At 35.2% G+C, this 19,963-nt stretch overlaps 1 protein-coding gene across 1 annotated transcript in view; it reads right to left on the reverse strand.

Moving 5' to 3' along the window:
• The window catches only part of LOC143614277 (uncharacterized), a 35,082-nt gene extending 23,023 nt beyond the window's left edge, over positions 1–12,059 (reverse strand). Inside the window, exons 1-31 of the mRNA XM_077087767.1 lie at positions 11,898–12,059; positions 10,873–10,976; positions 10,256–10,390; positions 10,134–10,184; positions 9,637–9,731; positions 9,451–9,568; positions 8,721–8,822; positions 8,453–8,638; positions 8,198–8,358; positions 7,731–7,901; positions 7,122–7,214; positions 6,712–7,036; positions 6,493–6,597; positions 6,311–6,406; positions 5,775–5,842; positions 4,966–5,086; positions 4,686–4,892; positions 4,403–4,606; positions 4,196–4,305; positions 3,403–3,499; positions 3,195–3,293; positions 2,834–2,998; positions 2,667–2,741; positions 2,088–2,531; positions 1,664–2,005; positions 1,433–1,564; positions 1,217–1,330; positions 960–1,144; positions 732–840; positions 482–625; positions 117–404 (exon numbers count right to left, since the gene is read on the reverse strand). Of these exons, the coding sequence (XP_076943882.1) occupies positions 117–404; positions 482–625; positions 732–840; positions 960–1,144; positions 1,217–1,330; positions 1,433–1,564; positions 1,664–2,005; positions 2,088–2,531; positions 2,667–2,741; positions 2,834–2,998; positions 3,195–3,293; positions 3,403–3,499; positions 4,196–4,305; positions 4,403–4,606; positions 4,686–4,892; positions 4,966–5,086; positions 5,775–5,842; positions 6,311–6,406; positions 6,493–6,597; positions 6,712–7,036; positions 7,122–7,214; positions 7,731–7,901; positions 8,198–8,358; positions 8,453–8,638; positions 8,721–8,822; positions 9,451–9,568; positions 9,637–9,731; positions 10,134–10,184; positions 10,256–10,390; positions 10,873–10,976; positions 11,898–11,994 (4,743 nt within the window). The 5' untranslated portion in view covers positions 11,995–12,059. The remainder of the gene's footprint in view (positions 1–116; positions 405–481; positions 626–731; positions 841–959; positions 1,145–1,216; positions 1,331–1,432; positions 1,565–1,663; positions 2,006–2,087; positions 2,532–2,666; positions 2,742–2,833; positions 2,999–3,194; positions 3,294–3,402; positions 3,500–4,195; positions 4,306–4,402; positions 4,607–4,685; positions 4,893–4,965; positions 5,087–5,774; positions 5,843–6,310; positions 6,407–6,492; positions 6,598–6,711; positions 7,037–7,121; positions 7,215–7,730; positions 7,902–8,197; positions 8,359–8,452; positions 8,639–8,720; positions 8,823–9,450; positions 9,569–9,636; positions 9,732–10,133; positions 10,185–10,255; positions 10,391–10,872; positions 10,977–11,897) is intronic.
• Positions 12,060–19,963: the final 7,904 nt, after the last annotated feature.

The following is a 19,963-nucleotide window of genomic DNA, read 5'->3' on the forward strand; positions in this document are numbered from 1 at the left end:
TTGTAGTTAAATAAAATAAAAGGTTTACAAATATACGGGTGTTACAAACTTCAAGAAAGATGCAACAAAAAGACAAAAAGGAAAAACATAAACCGTGTAAATTGTCATGGGAGTACCTGCAATGTGGCGAGAGATGCATCCCGGGCCATGCCATAATGGAGCGACATTTCAACGAGACCAACAATAACAGACACCTTCATAGAAATCCAAGCTTGTTCATTTTGAGCTTCATATTCATGAGCTTCTGAACCTTGATGATTTAAAGAATTTATGACATCAGCAGAATCTGACACGATATTGTGCAAGGAGGGAATGGCATTTGGGGTCTCTGAGAAGTTGGACAACGCACATTCTGAAATGATATGATACTCTTTATTGGAGAGGGCGGCTTTCAGTACATCTATCTGAATTTGGAGTAAATGCACATTATAGAAAATTAAAAACTGTAACCGTCAACAATATCACAATAAACTGTTAATACCTTGACCACAACTTCTGTACTTGGAATTTGATGTAGCAAATCACGAAGTGACCTATTAATAATAATGGAAACACCCTTGACATCATGAATTATGCTTTCACCCAATTCCTTTCCTGTGCCAACATTTAAGTTTATATCCTCAACCTACCCAAAATAAACTATTATTAGGGAAACATTATAAATCACTCATACTGACTTTTGTAGCAGTAGCACTGGACTAGAAGTCAAATCATCAGAAGAAAGGTCTGACCTTAATTGTCATTATATCTAAATGAATGGCGGACATCTCTTTTTTAGTACCCCCAAACCATTGGAACGTGTTCTGGACAGTTATATGAACAATATCTAGCTTCAGATAACTGCAACAGCAAAACAAGGACAAATATAGGTGATTTAATCAGTAACCCCGCGTTTATACACAAGTCTCGCCGGCTAAGGCATAAAAGATTGTTGATTAATAGACTGTCATAAATCTTACTCAAGGGAATCTGTTCTGCGAGGCATTAAAATTATAGGCTTCCTCAATGAAAGGTCCAACTTCACTGCAGGTGATCCTTCAATTTCACTGGTTTTAACCCACTTTTCTGAATTTGTGACTTGATCTTTCACTTTTACAACATCCACCGGGTTGGTAGGAACAAGGCCCATGAAGTAACTTATAATCTAAAAGCAACACGATACAAACCTAAGCAATGGCAAAAGGAGAGCAGATGTATAAAGAAGAGAAAGACTTACCTCCTGAATAAATCGATTCAAGTACACCAGCCGTACTTCAGAAAGCTGTCCAATAAGGCTATAATCAAACCCAGCGTAGTCCTCATCATCAGCACTGAACGAACTAAAAACCAACTGAAGATTTTGACAGATAAGAAAACTGTAATCAGATTCTTCCAATGTCTTGTTACAGCCAAATTCGAAGATATACAAAAATATGAAAACGAATTAGATTACCTCCACAAATGAACTACCACCTGGGTTTCTCATGTCACAAGCCCAAAAATACATATGGTTGCTGTGAAGGCTATCGTCACTTATTCTCAGGTTTCCAAGAGACGCCTTTATGCTAAAAGAAGCTGGAAAGACCTGAAAACACACACACACACCATATAGCACAGATTAAACTATTACATAACTATATCATTTTGGGAATCAATGGAGTACTAGAAAAAAACTCATATGAACCTTTATATCGGTTAGAAAATTATCTTGAGACATGGTCGCAAGCTTAGTCCCATCTTCTTTCATCAATAGAATTTGAGCACGAGCCATATTCAGTGTCAAAAAGAACACAACTCTGGACCTTCCCTTGCCCAGCAGACCTCTAACTTTTGATTCATCAACAGTAGATGACTGGTCAACTACTTCAATCTCCCTAGAACTATCGTTCACAATGACTGTTGAAGAATGGTCACTAAAAGATTCACAATTGTTATCCTCAGAATTTATAGCACCAACAAACTCCATAATTGCTACAATAATAGGCCTTCTACAGTAGAACGATAACGTTGCTAGAGTAACCGTCACCTGAAATAAGAAAACAAGGATGATTTCAGATCCAAGAATGTTTTATGAAAAAGAGCCAAACAAAGTAGGGAAAGAAACGCACACGTTTATCAATGTTGTCATAGAAAACAGAATTTGAGTCAATGAAAACTATTTGAGCTTTCACAAAACTATCTAACGTATCAGTAACTTCCAAGTTATTTTCCCCAGCGTGTCTAGCGTCATCAGGTAACAAACCAGCAATTCGGCTAAAACTTGGGGTTTTCAAAATTGTTCTTTCTGATAGTAAAGAACTTGAGTACTCAAATCCATAACCTGGACTATCAACAGGATCATTTAGGCTTTCTGGTGCCTCATAAAACTGATCGTCTGTTTCACTTTGATTTTCAATAGTACGAAACACAGGAGGAGCATCTGCGTGACGAATAAACGATCGTGCCAGGTAACATGGTTGATTCAACCCCTTGCATGAGACTAAGTCCTCTACCTCCAAAGCTTTAAGAACAGTTCCAATGAACATGTCACTTGCTCTAATTGAAAGCTCAACCTGGTCAGAAACATCAACAGGAATGAGAACTAAGATTAATATAAGTAAAAATAGTTAAAAATATATCTTACCCCGCCACCAACAGGAATGAAAAATAAGATTAATATAAGTAAAAAAGTTAAAAACATATCTTACCCGGCCACCTATTGCGCGCAGTTCAAATAAACGAATTTCCTCGGCCAGAAGAACTTTGATGTAATTCTTATCGGTCTAGGGAAACAAAAAGAAACCAAAACAAATGTCAGCTTTACAACTACCGATGCAAGTCCAGCAAACAACTTCACAAATTAGAACATTTTTACCTTAGTGCTATAATTAAAACACAGTTTCAGCTCGTCTAAAACACCAGTTATAAACAGTTTCTCTGCCTTTGAAACATCCTTCATGTCAAGCTTCTGAAGCTCTTCTACTTCTGAATCTTCTGACTCTGATGAAGTTTCTGATAGACCAGTGATAGGAGCAGAACCCTGCGCAGTTCAAAGGATCCTTTAAAATCTTGTGAGCACATTAAAACATATGGCAAGAAAACGATATCAACAGTTATGTACAGAAATCAGGATACACAGTTTCATCACGTGTGCAAAAAAGCCAATAGTTTAACGCAGATGATATCACTGTCACAAAAACAGCTAACAAGTGAAAAAAAAAGGCAATAGAAGTTACCGATGACCGGTATATAGCACCCTGCAACAAGCTTTTCCAGTTTTTCCTTGATTCATCAGATTCGCATCGTAAAATCAGGGCATTTGCATCTTCCACGATCTATATACATTATTATGCAAATGAGAAACAGTCCATTGAACCAATAACAAAAGATAACAGTATTGCTCTGATTAACAGAAAAATCATGTGCTGTAACTAGCTAAACAACCTTGCTGTTGGGTCGTTCTGTACGACAGACAGCCAACACATTTTCTACATCGCCAATAACATCAGGTGGGATGGCATATACTTGTTTTCCAAGCAAGCTACAAATAACAGAAAAAACAGCATCAGCACACCTGGATTGAAATCTATCTCCTAGCACTAAAGCAATACAGAATGCAGGGAGGAGATATCAGAAATATGTTCCGGTTCTGTTACAGGCATTCTATAATGAACTTTAACATCGGAAATTCAACACTAAAACGATGATTTAGAAGTAACTTTGTACATATATAGAAAGAAAAAGTTAAATGATTTGTCATTTTGTAGAAGACATGGTTGGTGGCATGTCGACATTCGACACAGCATCCTGACGGTTGGCTGCTTCCATGATTCGTTGATATGACAATTGACAAGTATAAAGCCATAAAATGGTATCTGCATGTTGATTATTCTATATGGTAACACTCATAGAAGTGTTTTATGGTTATAATGTGATATCATGCACTTGCATTGAAGGGACAATGAGCAATAAGCCAATAACTTCTTCTAAACTTGATTTTCCGATGCTAGGTTAGGTAAAAGTAAAAATATCTATTTTACCTAAATATACCGATCCTCTGCTTAGAGGAATAGTTTCTATCTATGCAATTCAAACTACCACTTAGAGTCGCCAGATACGAAGGACAGCTGGACAAGCTAATCAACTTTCAAGAATTGTCTATACGTATAGAACTCATTATGAATGAGCAACACATAAAATCCCAGTATAGATATCTGAAAGTGAAAAACATTTGCACCTGAAAGATTGCTTGTATGATCTAGAGCCAGGCGCTTCAAGCACGTAGAGGAAAGGCCCCACCAGACAAAAATATCTCCTCTGCCAAACAGCTTCTCTATTTCCCACACCCTATTCAAAATATCAAAAAAATACATAAATTGCTCAAGTTTGACAAGATCATGATGCTGATTTGACGAAAGCACGATAAGTTCTTGAATCAAACAACCTTCCAATTAAGAACAGATAACCACCCCTCAAAGTCAGCTTGATCCCACGGGCGAATAAGATCCTCAGTGTCATTATCCTCTCCTTGAAAGATCTTTGCAATTTGCATCAATCGATGATAACGTGCTGGAGAAAAGTGAAACCCTAAAAACGGAAGCCGCACAGCCAATCTTGTTGTGGGGGAAGAGGGGTCCTCTGATCGGATCTAAATGGAGAAATGAAGTTCTATGAATTGGCAAATAATGAAATGCTTTGAACTTGAAACAAAGTTGCAAGCAATATACCTGTTGAAGCTTTAAAGTCACACCACATTGATCAATAACAGGCAAATAACTAACGATACTAGACTGCGAAGAACGAACAGACCCTTGCATAGAATGTTGACTCCAGTGATAGTCACCGTCAACAAAAAAAGCAGATACATCACTTAAAACCACATCGAATTGGAAATAAACCTCTGTCTCATATCTAGAAACATCATCATCATCATCCTGTGAGTGTGGAGTTAATTTTTGAAGTTAGCGTCATAATGATATTAAAGCAAATAACAAAAATCCAACCAACCTGAGTACGAATTATCAAGTTTCCCAGGTCGAGCAAGAGTTTCGTGGAATGATAACTGTCCGGGGAAAATTCAGTTGGAATGGTGATCTTGGGAGCTGCTATATCCAAGTCCAAGAAGAACCTAGAATCACGTTAATTTAAGTGGACAACTTTTGTTAGCTAACCCAACATTCTTAGCATTACAGCATATATTAACTTTCAATAGAAAACTGAATGTAGAAAGACAAATCAGTAATGAGAGACATATAAGTGACCAGAGCCTCCAAAATGCTATCAAACACAACCAGTTAAGGAAAGTATCATCTCCTCTAAAAAAATGTGCACTTTGACTTTCAAGTTTCAAATGGATTGCCCTTTCCAAAATATATGAGAATTGTGTAGGGTTTTCAAAAAAATGATTTAGCCCATATATCAGCCTCAACTATGGCATCTACATCAGACGACGCAAGGCGGTCACAATATAATTTAAAAGAACCAAGAACATCTAGTACTACACAAACTAAAAGGACGTGTTGAAACTTTCGATATGTATATAAGTGGACACTAACAATGCAACAGCTCTCCATACACCGCCAATAATAGCCTCTCATGTGAACTGTCACAACATCATGGTGTGACAGTTGCTTGATGTTGTGACAGTTGCTATAACTGTCACATAAAAAGTATTCAGAGTGATACTCAGAGTACATGAACTTACAACCTAGGCACACAACTTCAAAGATGGGGGTAAAATTCACACAATGTAAATAATTGTAATCAACTAAAATACTGGCAAAACTTTTTGTCACCGCATGAAGGAAGCTACACACCTGGCATGATCCTTCAGGGCCCTGTTTACTTGTTGTTGTGCAGAGCGCTTAACTTCATCAATCGTCAACTAAACAAATAATGTGGAAGTCAGAGACGCATAGTGTAATGACTAATGACCACACAATTAATAACTGTATAATACAGGCAATAATAAGCTATGCAACAATAAGCCTTCGATATCAAAAACAGTTTCTGCTATTATTGGTCCAGCATTTATTAGACCATTAAGAGCCTAACAGTACAGTAGCACAAGATGATAAAAAATTTCACCCTACACATCACACCCTTTTGGACAACTAAGCCAGCCATTCAATAATACGTCCCAAAAATATAAACCCTAGGAAGGCATGACCAAACATGCCAAGTTTTTTCTCCATAAGATGTTTCAATGATAGCTTGCCGAACACAACAAGCCTATTAATAAAAATCAGTTTCAAGCCCAACATGGTTTTAAATGTATGTGTAAATGCAAACATGCACAGGGATAGATATTGAAAAGAATGTCTACGGTATCAGTAAAAGTTTGGAACAAAACCTGCACAGCAGCGGCTGTTTCCAACGCTATCTTCTGGCTCACAGCAGCATTGCTTTCAAAAAAGTTAACAATTTGATCTACAGAGTTCTTGAGATACTAATCAAAGGCAAATGCATATCATCAGCTGAAAATCTCATTTTCTTAAAAATTATAATAAAAATAGAATATAATAAAAAACTTACTGTGACATAACATGGAGAAGCCTTAGCAACCATACTCCAGTCCACTTTAGCATCAAAGGGTTTATAGCGGAAAACCCCAACTAATGAATCATAGGATGTAGCGCTCTACATTAAATGATCAGAACTCAACATCTAAATGATAATTTTAAGGTGTGTGTGCAGTACTCGTTTACCAAATACTTGTTACAACAGAAGAGAATGAAATTAAACAAACCATACCTCAGCAAGGAGACCATCAGGTGATGACAAACGATAGGAACCCAATTTCATGTCAAAAACTTTTGCATCTTTATAAAACTTCATCAAACAATCAAGGTTCTCGCATGACAATTCAGCAACAATCTCATGTGCTTCAGCAAGTCTTGAAGCATTATGTTTTATGTGAACCTCTAGTAAGATATGGACAACATCCCCACGGTCATCTTCATTCGGCAACTCTTCATTGTTATCGCCTTCCTTGTATCCAATGATTTCATTCAGTTGTTTCCAATCTTCATCAGTGAAGCTCCTAGGTTGATTTCCATCTTCAACAGATTCACCGCTCCTGTAATCACAACGGAATCACTAAATAACACGAGCGCTCATCAAGTAAACTTTGTTTGACAAGAAAGAAAGGGTGAAGGTATTACCATCCAAACGACCACCATGATTTCTTTGAATTCTGTTTCTTCAAGTAAATATCAGACTGCGCAGACTTCTCCAAAAACTTGTGTGCCAGCATCCTGTTCAAGTAAATTTCAATCATAATGCAAAGCTGTGAGGACTACTAAGGAAAGACCAGTATATGTCTTTCTTATCAGTTGAACAATTCCATCCCACCAATTATCATATACAAAAGAAAAGGTAAAAAAGTTTTCCAAACAACAATACTTTTACTTCTTTATTGCTAGAAGTTTTCAACTTCAAGTTTTTTTCAAATTCTGTGCATGCAAAGAACCAGTGCCTTTTAATTTCTAAAGGTTGGAGAATTGATCCCTAGGGTCATAGACGTGTAAGTGATACCAAATTTGTCCTAGCAAATACGTAGTTGATAGTTTTCATCAGATTCTGAAAACAAGTCACAGCATGCGATATTCGCAAATTCGCTAACCCATAAATAATATAAATAAATACAGATATTTACGGTCAAGTCATGAAAGATAAGTGATAAGGTTCAACACCTTGGTCAACTTTGCTAATAGATCATACTATGAAGGTTCTAAATGTAACATAACTAAAATCTTGAAACAAAACTATACCTCCACTGCACAATAAGTTCAATATCAAGTTCACGGTCTAATTCCTCTATGTCTTTATCGTCATCGATGGTTTCTCGACCAGGTTCGGATTTTAGCAGTGAAGCATACAAAGATATGTACTTTTTACGCAAGGTTGCATACTTCAAGACCTGCTCCCAAGACATTTTCCCACTGCGAGCAGACATAGCATTATATAATGTAAATTTCCCATGCATTGAAATATAAATTCTTTTAAACAAGTAAACTGGTTAAATTAATATAAACCAAATTCAGTAACTAAAAAAAATATGCAAACTATTTAAGCAGATAGTTACCTATACCCCTATATATGCGGAAAAAACAACCCGAATGAATAAACCTTAATTCACAAGGCTTCTAAAGGTGCTCATTTTATACAGTACAAAACTAAATTATAAGAATATGAGAATCATGAGATACAACAGGATGTGAAATAATTCAGTGAATACCTTGCCTTCTTCATCTGGTCTGATATAACTCTGCACGCATACTTCCACCATGATCTTGGATCAGATCTCACAGGGGCAAGAGGCCGAAAATGAGCATATTTCAATCGTTGGTTAAATGAAGAGAAGTTGTCAGCTAGCTTCAGTAAATCCCTGTAACCACTCTGCAAAATTTTGAAATAAATGCCAGTTAAAGAAACAATTAATATCATCAAGAGTTGCTACTAATGAGGTTATATAGAAAATAAATTCATCAACCTTTGACAAACAAATTGTCACATCATCCAAGCTCACTGCTGCTTTCTGTAATGGTTGATCTCGATTAGATGAATTTGAGCGCTGCTTTAAATAGGTGGCATTTCCAGATACAGGTTGCAGAACGTATGAGTGCTTCTGAACAAGACCAGTGGCTGGCTTTCCATCCTTTGTGCCAAAACTGAAGACCTGAAGTGGATTCTTAGTACAATGACATGGCAGCTGAAAGCTAAAAGATCAAAGTAGACTGGTTAACATATACGAATCATACCTGATCCCATTCAGAAGGTTGCAACTTCTCCCATGGTTTCGTAATATGCCATGGACTAATATCAGAGTCCAAATATACAGCCAGCCTTTCAAGTTCTACAGACTGGAAATAACTAGAAAGTAAAATAAGTAGGTGCATAAAGAGACTTTTCTGAGAGATAACTGCAACTTGTTTAAACTGATTCACTCTACTTGATACACAAAACCAAACCCAGTATGAGAGTCCAATTAAAAAGAACATACAACAATAGGGCATCCCTACACTAGAGCCAACTTAACTCAGCAGCTTTTGCATACAAGTTTAACAAATGTGTGGAATAACTCATGCAGAGTGGCATAATATCTTTTTTTTTTGAAAGGCCAATAATATTAAAGAAGGAAAAAAGGGCTACTAACAAGACGCGAGAAGCCCAACAACGTACACGAAAAGAAAATAAACCTTACAAGGCGAAAACATACAACAAACTATAATGAGAAATTTACAAAACTAAACTTGCACCATTTCTCCCAAAGACAGCAATGACTTCGCATGTCTCATCAGGATTGCTAGCAAGACCAATAATAATATGACAATTCCCTATGCAAACCTTTAAGATTCTATAGTTAACAATCCCAGAAACATGATTCCTAGGTATTAAACACAAAAGTGATATCACATTTATATTACATATGCTAGGTGCTGCAAAGATGATAAGTCATGCATATCAAAGCTTGTAATTTAAAAAGAAGACCTTTTGTAGTTGCTCTAATGCGCCACCGGTGACAAAAGCCTCCTGCCCATTATCATCAACTGTTGAAGCTGAGAGTTTCTCCAAGGTAACACCAGCTGCAAATGGATGGCCAGGATTGCTGAAATACAAAAGGAATTAGCTGCAAATTCAAGTAACAAGGCAACAAAGAGAACTAAAAATAATTACCTTTCAAGGTCTTCATATCTGATATGTATACTCGATATTGATAGCTTTAAATTTCCTATTATTGTGTTGATGAAGGACCCCAGCCATGATTTATTCTTAAAAACAATAGAACATTATGTTATTCATTTGAATGGAAATCAGAAAGCCTAATAAAAACATAATAGAACTTCTCATAGTACAGATATCAAATACTATTTCAACAGTTTCATGTACCAAAGAAGAAGGTGACATCTGTTAATTAGTAGATCTTCGATTAAAAGAGATATATATATAGAGAGAGAGAGAGAGAGAAAGAGAGAGTATGGTAAAAGAAACGCTTGCACGATGATTATACTAAGAGCATGCACAAAGAGAGCAATTACAGTAAGACACCAAAATCCTGATGGGTCAAAATGAAGAAAAAGTTCCATATATCATATTATGTTCCTTGTCAAAAGCATCATCATATTAATGTCTATATATGTAAAACAAGTGTTATTTGAATTTTAGGCAAATACCATTTCGGTGGTCAGTATCCGCCTACTCTCCAGCATCTTCATTTCCATGTCCTGTTTCAAGATACATGATTATTTGGATGATCATCAATCAGACATCACAGAACAGTATGCTGGCGTCTTACATGTATACGGGATTTCTTAGTTTTTTGAACAACATCCTCGGTATAACCTTCAACTTGTGTCTCAGGTTCAGCTAATAAATAGATACGATCTAAGTATACCAAAACCGGCTCTTGACCAATTCTGCTCCAAGGAACCTGATATACAGAAATATATAAAGGAACTCAATTTTTCAAGCAATGGCATAACAAAGATTTCAAATTGGTATCGCTTACATATTTAATTGTTTGATACAGAGAAAGTATATAATATTTTCATCAATGTAGAAAACAAAAACAAAAAAAAAACAGCGAACATGAGGATTAGAGGCAAACAACATATCAGTCATGAGTATTGTTGAACCGGTACTTAGTTTTAAAAAACATGAGGCGCACCGAAGTGATAGGATCTCAAACCGAGGCGCGAAGCGCAAAAGCGCACCGCTTTTCGTACATGAAGCACAAAGTATTTGTCCTTAGAAAAATTATATTACTCAATAGGTTTCTATCACCACTTACTAAAACTTAAGACAAAGATAAGCTTTATATATGATTTTATATGTAACCTATATGTACAAAATATGTATGATACAGTCATTGTAACTCTCTACATGAATATGAGAAGACTTATCACCCCCCACCTTGAGCTTCACTGATCCAAGAAAGCCTGCCTTAACCTTGACAGGCAACTTGAGCGCATTGAGCGCCTCCGGCTTCAGCTGCATGTTTGTTAATTCTACATTGCCTGTTACAAACGACCAAATATCAAACATGGTATAGAATAACATAACATGGAACTTGGAGACTTCATATGTATACAATACCAACAAGATAGTTAGCATAAGCTTCATATCACACTGACTTCAAATACAAGAGTCTTAACCAAATATCAGATAACAGTAATATTTATCATAGCCATTACTAAGGTCAGCACATAACTCGAATACGACAACACATTTCATCCTGTTACCGTAACTAACGATGCACAAATTACAAAATGTCAGGTGAGTAACAAATCCACCAATCTCAAGGCAACTAACTATCCTCCCTAGGCCAAATTTAATCAGTATACAAATGCTTTAAAAACCTAAACTGGTTGTCTCTTCAAGTTAACTCAAGGAACTAAAAATGCATATCACACACACTGAGCAGTTTATGGCATTCACATCACACAAGAGTTGTTGTATGAACGGCACAAAACCGCACACCAACAGTCCATTAAACATTATCAGTTCAGCTATAACTCACCCCTACTACCTCTAATCGGCTGCCACATTTGAAGTTTGCATTTATAATCCCATTTTAATGGACTTGAGATTTAATCAAGTGTTCAAATGCTTTAATCTACTACCTCTAATCCCAAGGCAACTAACTATCCTTCCTAGGCCAAATTTAATCAGTGTTCAAATGCTTTAAAAACCTAAAATGCATATCACACACTCTCAGCAGTTAATGGCAATAACGTCGGTAGTGTTTGAAGTGTGCAAAACCGTTAAACATATCATTTCAGCTAGCTATCTAATAACCTGCCATATAAGAAGTTTGCATTTATATCCCCAATTTATGCCCTAATTGGTATAAAGTATAAACACCACCATAGAAGTTCTAAGAGAGTGTATGATGCGTAAAATGATGGAAATGAGTTGATGAAGAAGAATAGTATTACCTTGCCAGACGCTGATGCTGAGAGCTTCTTTACTGAGTCCACGGACATAGTTGCCGAGATACCTCTGCAACAGGTACGCTACTTGATCCTCCAACATCTTCTTCTAATTATTATTATTATTAGAGAACTCTCAATTTGATTTTGAGCATAATAATAAGTATAGGAATTAATCAATTAAGAGGAATACAAGGACTGGTGGTTCGGTGGAAAGTGTGTAATTGAATCGATTGAAGGTTCGATGAAAGAGAGAGAGAGACACGTCTGAATTAACAGCTGGCTGGGCCACGTATTCGAGGTTTTTTGTACACAGGGTGCCGGAAATGAGATTAAAAATATTGAAATCAGGTCTCACGTGATCGATTAATTTAATAGTAATAGAGGTGTAGTTGACGTTATGATTTGCTATCTTAACTTGATCACCAAGTTATCCTAATCGACTATGATATTGGGTTTTCTAGATTGTAAATGATGATACTAGGGTGGTGGTTGTCTTGGATTTTGGGTGTGATGTAGATGATCATTTATGTTTACGTTGTTAAATGGTTCTCCTAGAATAAGTGTGTAACGCACTTGTAAATTACGAGCTAGATCCGTAACATCCATTATAATTTAATAATGTTAAGGTTAAAAGTGAACGTGGCCAAACAGTTGGTTAGACCAACCTTCAAATTAAAGTAATCATCTTAAGATGGTTCGTATTATGGCTTAGAAGATATTGACAGTTCGTATAATTTGGCAGGTCGTTTAATCCTTCTGACAGTTTGTTTGTATTTGACGACTCCCTAAAAATCTTCTTATATAAGTCTAAAGAATGAGTCAGCACTTTCAATTTTGACAACTCTTTGTCAACCCCTCATTCTTGACATATCTCATCATTCAGGCTATAACAAGGGTCTTAATACATCCATAATTATGCACACTTCATCCAAACACTTCCCAATCCTTTCACACTCATTCGAATCTTAAATGTTGGTATTCTTGAATCTGATTGATGAAAAATTAGTAGAAGGCTTTGTCAAGGTGTTGTCAATCTAGCAGGCGTGTTAATATTAAAGTAATAAGCTACTTAATAGGCATCTTTGAGGTAAAGTTTCGACACTATATGTTAAGATTCCGATCTTATGAGCTTTAATCTGGTAAGGATCATCAAACATTGTTAAAGTCATGTAAAAACTACCCAATTTAATCAAATATATTATATTATGTCCATGGTCTTTATGTTGGCCAACCCCCATCCCTTGCCTCTTTATGTTGGCCAACCCTCGTCCCTAGCCCCTTTATGCTAGCTAACCCCACAACCACAACCTGGTTAATATCAATATATCGCCCTCTCTAATCATATGCTTGCCATATTTGTCTATGGTTTAAATTAGGATTCAGTTGTCATGAAAATCGAACTTGTTCCATGTTTAACAACAATTTGAGGTAGAAATTGAGAGTAAAAATGGGGTATATGGGGAAAGACCATGTATGAAGGTATGCTCATCCACTCCAACCATTTATGGCAATACTTATGGAACTCTGAGGGTTTGAAGGAGAAATAGCATGGTTGATGATTGTGTTATTATTTTATCTTTTACATATGCTTTCTCAAATACCATCACTAGCAATACGTTTCTACAATGACTCACATAATCATAGCTCGTTTGAGTTTCTACCAGTTTTAGTTTATAATGACATAAATTGAGACAAATGCATATCACACGTATATACAACATAATCAAAGTAAAATTGAAATATCAAGAGATGTTGTGCGTTGACGTGTATAGGTTGAAGAAGATGAAGTGGGTGGGTGGTGGGTCCCATCAAAATATACCATTTTGGTAAATAGTTTTATAACTACATCAATTTGGTAATTATTTTTTCTAACTACACCAATCTAGGATAAAACTCCTATTTGTTTTGTATTTACAACACATCAACGTTCACGACATGATCAGACGTCCATGGCTACCTGTGTGCTCTGTCCTTTACATAAATTGTTCTTATAGTTTTTGTGACATCTTTATTATTGTATACAATAACTACTATCAAATTCGAATATCCTTGTTTTTAATGGCACATTTTGGGAATATCCTTGTAATAATGACAAAATAAAAAAAAAATTGTCAAAATCTGCACAATATATGGTATTCCTATTTTTGTTATGGGGCTAATTTCAAAAAAAAATAATGCATCTTTTCTAGTTTATCCGTTTATGCAATAGATAAAATTATGAATGTTTCTTCCCATTTTTCTAACAAAACCCATTTGTTTTTAAGAGATAAGTTACTTGAATAATATAAGGTTTTGGTTACTATTTAGTATTTACTGCTTTTTGGAAGTTGATTTAATAAATGTTATCAAAGTTTGTTATTACTTAGGTTTTTTTCTTCCTCAGTTATCTTCTATTTTAAGTTAATCTAAAAATACAATCATTAAATAGTAAATAAGTTTAAGATATCTTACAATCGGGTCTGTTAATTAAAAAGATTCATATAAAGCTTAGGTTGTTTTGTTGTTAAAAATGTACAAATAACCATAATAAAACATAGAAGAAAACTAACTACTATTAGGCATTACGCGTTCATGTAATTAATTTGCAAACTTACATTAACTTTCACTTGATGCAGGAGTATAGGACGACTTACTTATTTTAAAAGCCAAAAGCGAATAAATATTTTGAAAGCTCTGTTAAAATTAACTCATTATAAATCCTTCTTCTTTATTCAGTCTTTGGATCAACAACTAATAAATTAACAAGCATAAGCAACTAATGTAGTAATCAACTAAGCAACCATTTATTAACTAAGTCTAAAACACATAAACAATAAGCCAATAAAATAAACAAGGAACTTATCATTACAAAGTTATTGCAAAATATTAAAAACTATATAACATTTAAGGTTAATAACAAATAGAAATTTATCTTTAAAATTATAATATTTATAAAGTGTTTTAATACTTATTTTTAACAACAAAACCCACTTTTACATGAAACTAAAATATTTATAGAGAGTTTTTAATACTTTTTCTCAACAACAAAATCCAATTTTACATTACACTTGCAAGGACTTAAACTCACAATCTTACATTTATGAGTGAAACATATACCACTAGATCAATAAGTCATGATTAATGCTTTCAAATTTTAATAAATTATAATTTATTATAAAAGTAATTTTATTATTCATGCTTCATTAAATGATTGAACTTATTATTATTCTCTTCTCATCAAAACTTGATTAATTAAAATATATTAAAAATTAAAATATAATTTTTATTAATTTCAGTGGGTTATATATGAATATCAACCATAGATGGGCCTAGAAGAATACTAGCCCATAGAGGTGCACATTCTGGTTAATCAGTTAACCAATATGGCGAGAAATAACCGGTTAGACCGGTTAATCTGGACAGGTACTAACCGGTTTTGAAACAAACACACCTTACCTGGAATAATCGGTTTCGGGTATTACCGAAGTGGTTAGCCGGTGAATAACAAAAAAAACCAGGTTTTTATAAAATAGTAAAAAGATTCTCAGTTAACCGGTTTCAGAAATCAATAATATAAATCGGTTTCTAACCGACGATTAGAATCGGGTATAAACCGGTTAGGGGTGGACCATTTACCAACCGGTTAGGTTCGCGGTTAGAAATCGGCAAAAAACCAGTTAACCGGTTAGCTTGTGCACCTTTACTAGCCCACGACATGGGTGCACAACTTGACTTAATCCACAAAGCAGGGGAAAAATTGAAGTGCAATTATAAATTTGTTTCAAAATTTGAAATAAATAAATACAAATATGCATAATACTTATTTTTATATTGACGACCCAAAAAAATTGAATGTTTGAACCTTAAGCGTATTTACGAATTAAAACGAGTTGGTCTTGATTTAGAGCGCCCGCAACAGTGGAAAATTTGTTTGTTCAGATCTGGAGCACCGGTGGAAGGGAGGGAGAGCAAGAACAATATTAAAATCTGGACAAGTTTCGAACAAGTTTTCGAGGGAAGGCAAAACAAAGAAGAGAGAAGGGAATGTGGAAGAGAAGAGAAACATGAGATGGTGGCTGTGATGTAGCGGCCAACTTTTAACACCATCATGTGTAGCGGAGAGACCCTGACCCCACTAAATAATCAAGCACGTGTAATGGTTTAACAAACAAATTTATTGATTATTTTTTTTTATGAAAAATGTGAAAAATCGTTTGATTGGTTAATAAAAAACCCTGGCCCCACTACCAATTTCTCACGTCAACCATTGAAGTAACGCGCTCCACCATTGGTGCCACTCTCCTCATCTCCGAAATGATGTTTGACAAGGCTGGCCCTTAGGTAGGGCAACCAGGCAACCGACACAGGCCCGTAAATTTTAAGAGTCAATTATATATATATATATATATATATATATATATAGTTCTAAATCATTTTTCTATATAAACTAGGTATGGATTTTTAATCATCTTAAATATATTGGACCCAAAATCCTTTTTTATTCATAATCCATTTAATTTATCAAGCCCAAACTAAAATTGAAAACTAAATAAAAAATTAATGTTAATCGTCATTTGAAAAAAAAAATCATATAGGAATGTCAATCATAGATGGGCCTAGAATAATAATATTTTTTTATAAAAAATTGTTAGTGCACGGTTTTGCGTCTAGAGTTTTTGTAATTATCATTAATGTTTATTTGATATTTTAATGTAATATTTAATTAGACTAATTCGTTATGTTTGAGTCTAGTTCGCTAGGAATGTTAGCGAACTAAGACTAGTTCGTTAAGGTTAAGTCTAGTTCGCTAGGAATGTTAGCGAACTAGGACATTATAATGTATTCCCTCCTGATTCGTTAGGGGATGTTAACGAATCAGGGGGTGGTTCGTTAAGTTAAGTTATTTAACGAAGGGGATGCTGGTTCGCTAGGGGATGTTAGCGAACCAGATCATCTTCTATAAATAGTGAACCACTGTTCACTTGTAAAATGTTGAAGTTTTGAGAGAAATAACATTATTCAGAAAGATTTAAAGTATTCTCTCTCTCTCAAGCTTCACGTTAAACTTATTGATAATATATACTACATACCAATAACAATCGAGCTAAGGTATTAAAGAGTTAGATCCGTATGATTAGTATTAACGTATAGATCTAGATCAGATATAAACATTAGTTATTGATTAGAACGAGTGTAAACGGGATCAAACAAGTGGTATCAGAGCTTTCGGGGCTCAACTCGCTTGGTTTGATTGTTATTGTTATAGTTTTTGTGTTTATTTTTTGTTTGGATTGAGTTTGAATCAATTTGAGTTGATTTGGATTGAATCTGGATGGATTAGAGTGAATCTGGTTTAGTTAAAATATTATTGATGTTCAATTGAGTGGAATTGGATTGTGGATTGGATTTGTGATGTTTATTGTGTTTTCGGTTTGAGTCCGTAAACAGGGGATTAGTTTTGATTGAAATTGGTTCGTGTATTGTGATAATCGGTTACGAGATGTGTTGAGTTGAATTCGCGTTGTGATTACAAAGATTTTGGTATATTATTTGTTAAGTTTGGTTAAGAATTGAGTGAGTATTACGAATCTGGAATTGATAAGTTTCTGGGTTTGATCTTCATATTTCTGGAAAATTGTTCTTGAATGTTTGAAGATTTGAAGATGAATGCGATTCGTTATAAAGTTTCAAGCGATTCGCTATGTCTTTAATTTGATTCGCTATCAATTCTTGCCATTCGCTAATCAGTTCGCTAACTGATTCGTGTAAGTTAATTAATTCGTGTTATCTAGTTCGCTAAACTAGATAACTGATTCTTTGACACGTGTTTGTCTTGGAATTTGTGCTCTAACAACTTTTTGCCACGTGGCAGAAAGGAATCAAGTTTGTTACAAACGGTTGTAACAACCTGATTCGTTATAGTATAATTCGCTATAGTGTTGATTCGTTATCAACTGTAGCTGATTCGTTATCTTAATTCGCTAAGCACTTCTTAGTAATTCGTTAAGTTGACTTGGTCAATTCGTGTGATCAATTCGTTAAGTTGACTTGGTCAATTCGTGTGATCAATTCGTTAAGTTGACTTGGTCAATTCGTCTGATCAATTCGTTAAGTTGACTTGGTCAATTCGTTTGGTCAATTCGTTAAGTTGACTTGTGATTCATTAAACCTTCATCACATTCGTTATCTGTTTCGCCATTTGGGTGATTCGTTAACTTTATTTGTGATTCGTTAAGTTGACTCGCTAGGTTGACTTTTGATTCGCTAACACACTCACCTCATTCGTTAAGACTTGATTCGTTAAGACACAGTTCGCTACAACTGTTCACAGTTCGCTACAACTGTTCCAATTCGCTATTGCTGTTCACTGATTCGTTAAGAGATTTCATTATTTGATTCGTTTTCAAAGATGGCTGGTATGTATGCTTTGGCATCTCAAAATATGTTGATGCAACAGATGTTGCAACTTGATACCGAGATAGGTTCACATTCTAAATGTCCAAGATTGATGAAGTTCAGTGATTTCGTCAAATGGGAACCTCGGTTTCGTGCACATTTGGGTTCGGTTCATCCTGACTGCTCATATTGTCTTGATGAGGTATATGTTGCACCAATGATTGGTGATGATACTATTGGGTATACTCCTAAAGTTGTCTCTCAATACTCACAAGAAGAGAAGAAAGCTTTAGAAATCGAGATAAAAGCATATTCTACTTTGACTATGGCTTTACCAGAGAATATTTTTCATCAAGTTGGAAGTATCAAGAGATATGCATCTTTGTTTCAACATCTGCGGATGAGAAGCATGAGAAACACAGCTGAGAGTAAGAAAGTGATGCTCAAGTTTCAATTTCGAAGCTTTAATTTATTAAAAGGAGAAACAGTTGAAGAGATGACTACAAGATTTAGTCACTTAATTGCTGAAATGGACAAGATGAAAATGGAAATTTCTGAAAGAGATAAAATTGACACTATCAAGAGTGTGCTTCCTAGTTCCTACTCAACATTTCTCATGGTTTTGAAAGAGAATGATTATTTTCTGAATGAAGATTTGACAGCACTTGAATTTCTACAAAAGATCGAAGCTAGAGAATATGATCTTAAGTGTCAAAAATCTTCCAAAGAAAATCAAGATCCAGCTTTCTATGGTGGAAGTATGCCTCTCAGTTCAACAATCTCACCAATCACTGCTTTTCTTACTCATGCCGCAAGTGAAAAAGAATCTGCTATATTTAATGATCCAAAAGTTTGTTTCTACTCTGCTGGTAATTCAGGTGGTTCTGGAAGTTCTACTAGTATTAATCCATTTGCTACACCACCTAGTGTGAATATGAAGGAAGCTGAGCAAAACTTTGCTTTTCTGACGGCATTTATGTCCTCATATGAAAACTTGGTGAGTAGTAAAATTGCCACAAGTGAGTTAACTGATGAGGATTATGATCAGATAGATCCGGATGATCTAGAGATCATGGATTTGAAATGGAATATGGCCATGATTGTTCGTAAAGTTAAAAGATTCATGCAGAGAACTGGAAAAGATCTTCCAGCGTTAAACAAGAAGTTGGGTTTTGACAAATTAAAGGTGAAGTGTTATAATTGTCAAGAATTCGGGCATTTCGCGAAGGAATGTGACAAACCAAGAAAAGAATACACTGGACCTCGTGGTCAAAGTCAAAATGCTTCTTCACCACGGGGAAGTGATGCTGAAAAGAAACCATCTTCTTCAACAACACAAGCAATGTTAGCAGACGGGACTGATTGGTCACAACGGCTACTATGCAATGATGTTCAAGCAAATTTAGCTATGTTTGGGTTACATGAAGATTGTCAAGATACTACTGGTAGTGTGGTGTCTTCAGATAATGATTCTGGATCTGATTCTGACGACTCCTACGACAAGCCTTCTGAATCAATGTTTGCTTGCATGGCTAAGATCAATGAGGTTAGTAATTCTATTTCTTCTACTTCATTTGTTAAAACATCATGTGTTGACTGTGAATCTAGCAACTCTAAGTTAGAAGCTTTGAAAAGTCAAAATGATAATCTTATAAGAGAAATTGCTTCTCTTAAGGACACTTATCGACAATCTC

This window comes from Bidens hawaiensis, unplaced genomic scaffold, assembly GCF_021521415.1.
Source record: "Bidens hawaiensis isolate Kalapana, Puna unplaced genomic scaffold, B.hawaiensis_p1.1 tig00039535_1, whole genome shotgun sequence".
NCBI lineage: Eukaryota > Viridiplantae > Streptophyta > Magnoliopsida > Asterales > Asteraceae > Bidens > Bidens hawaiensis.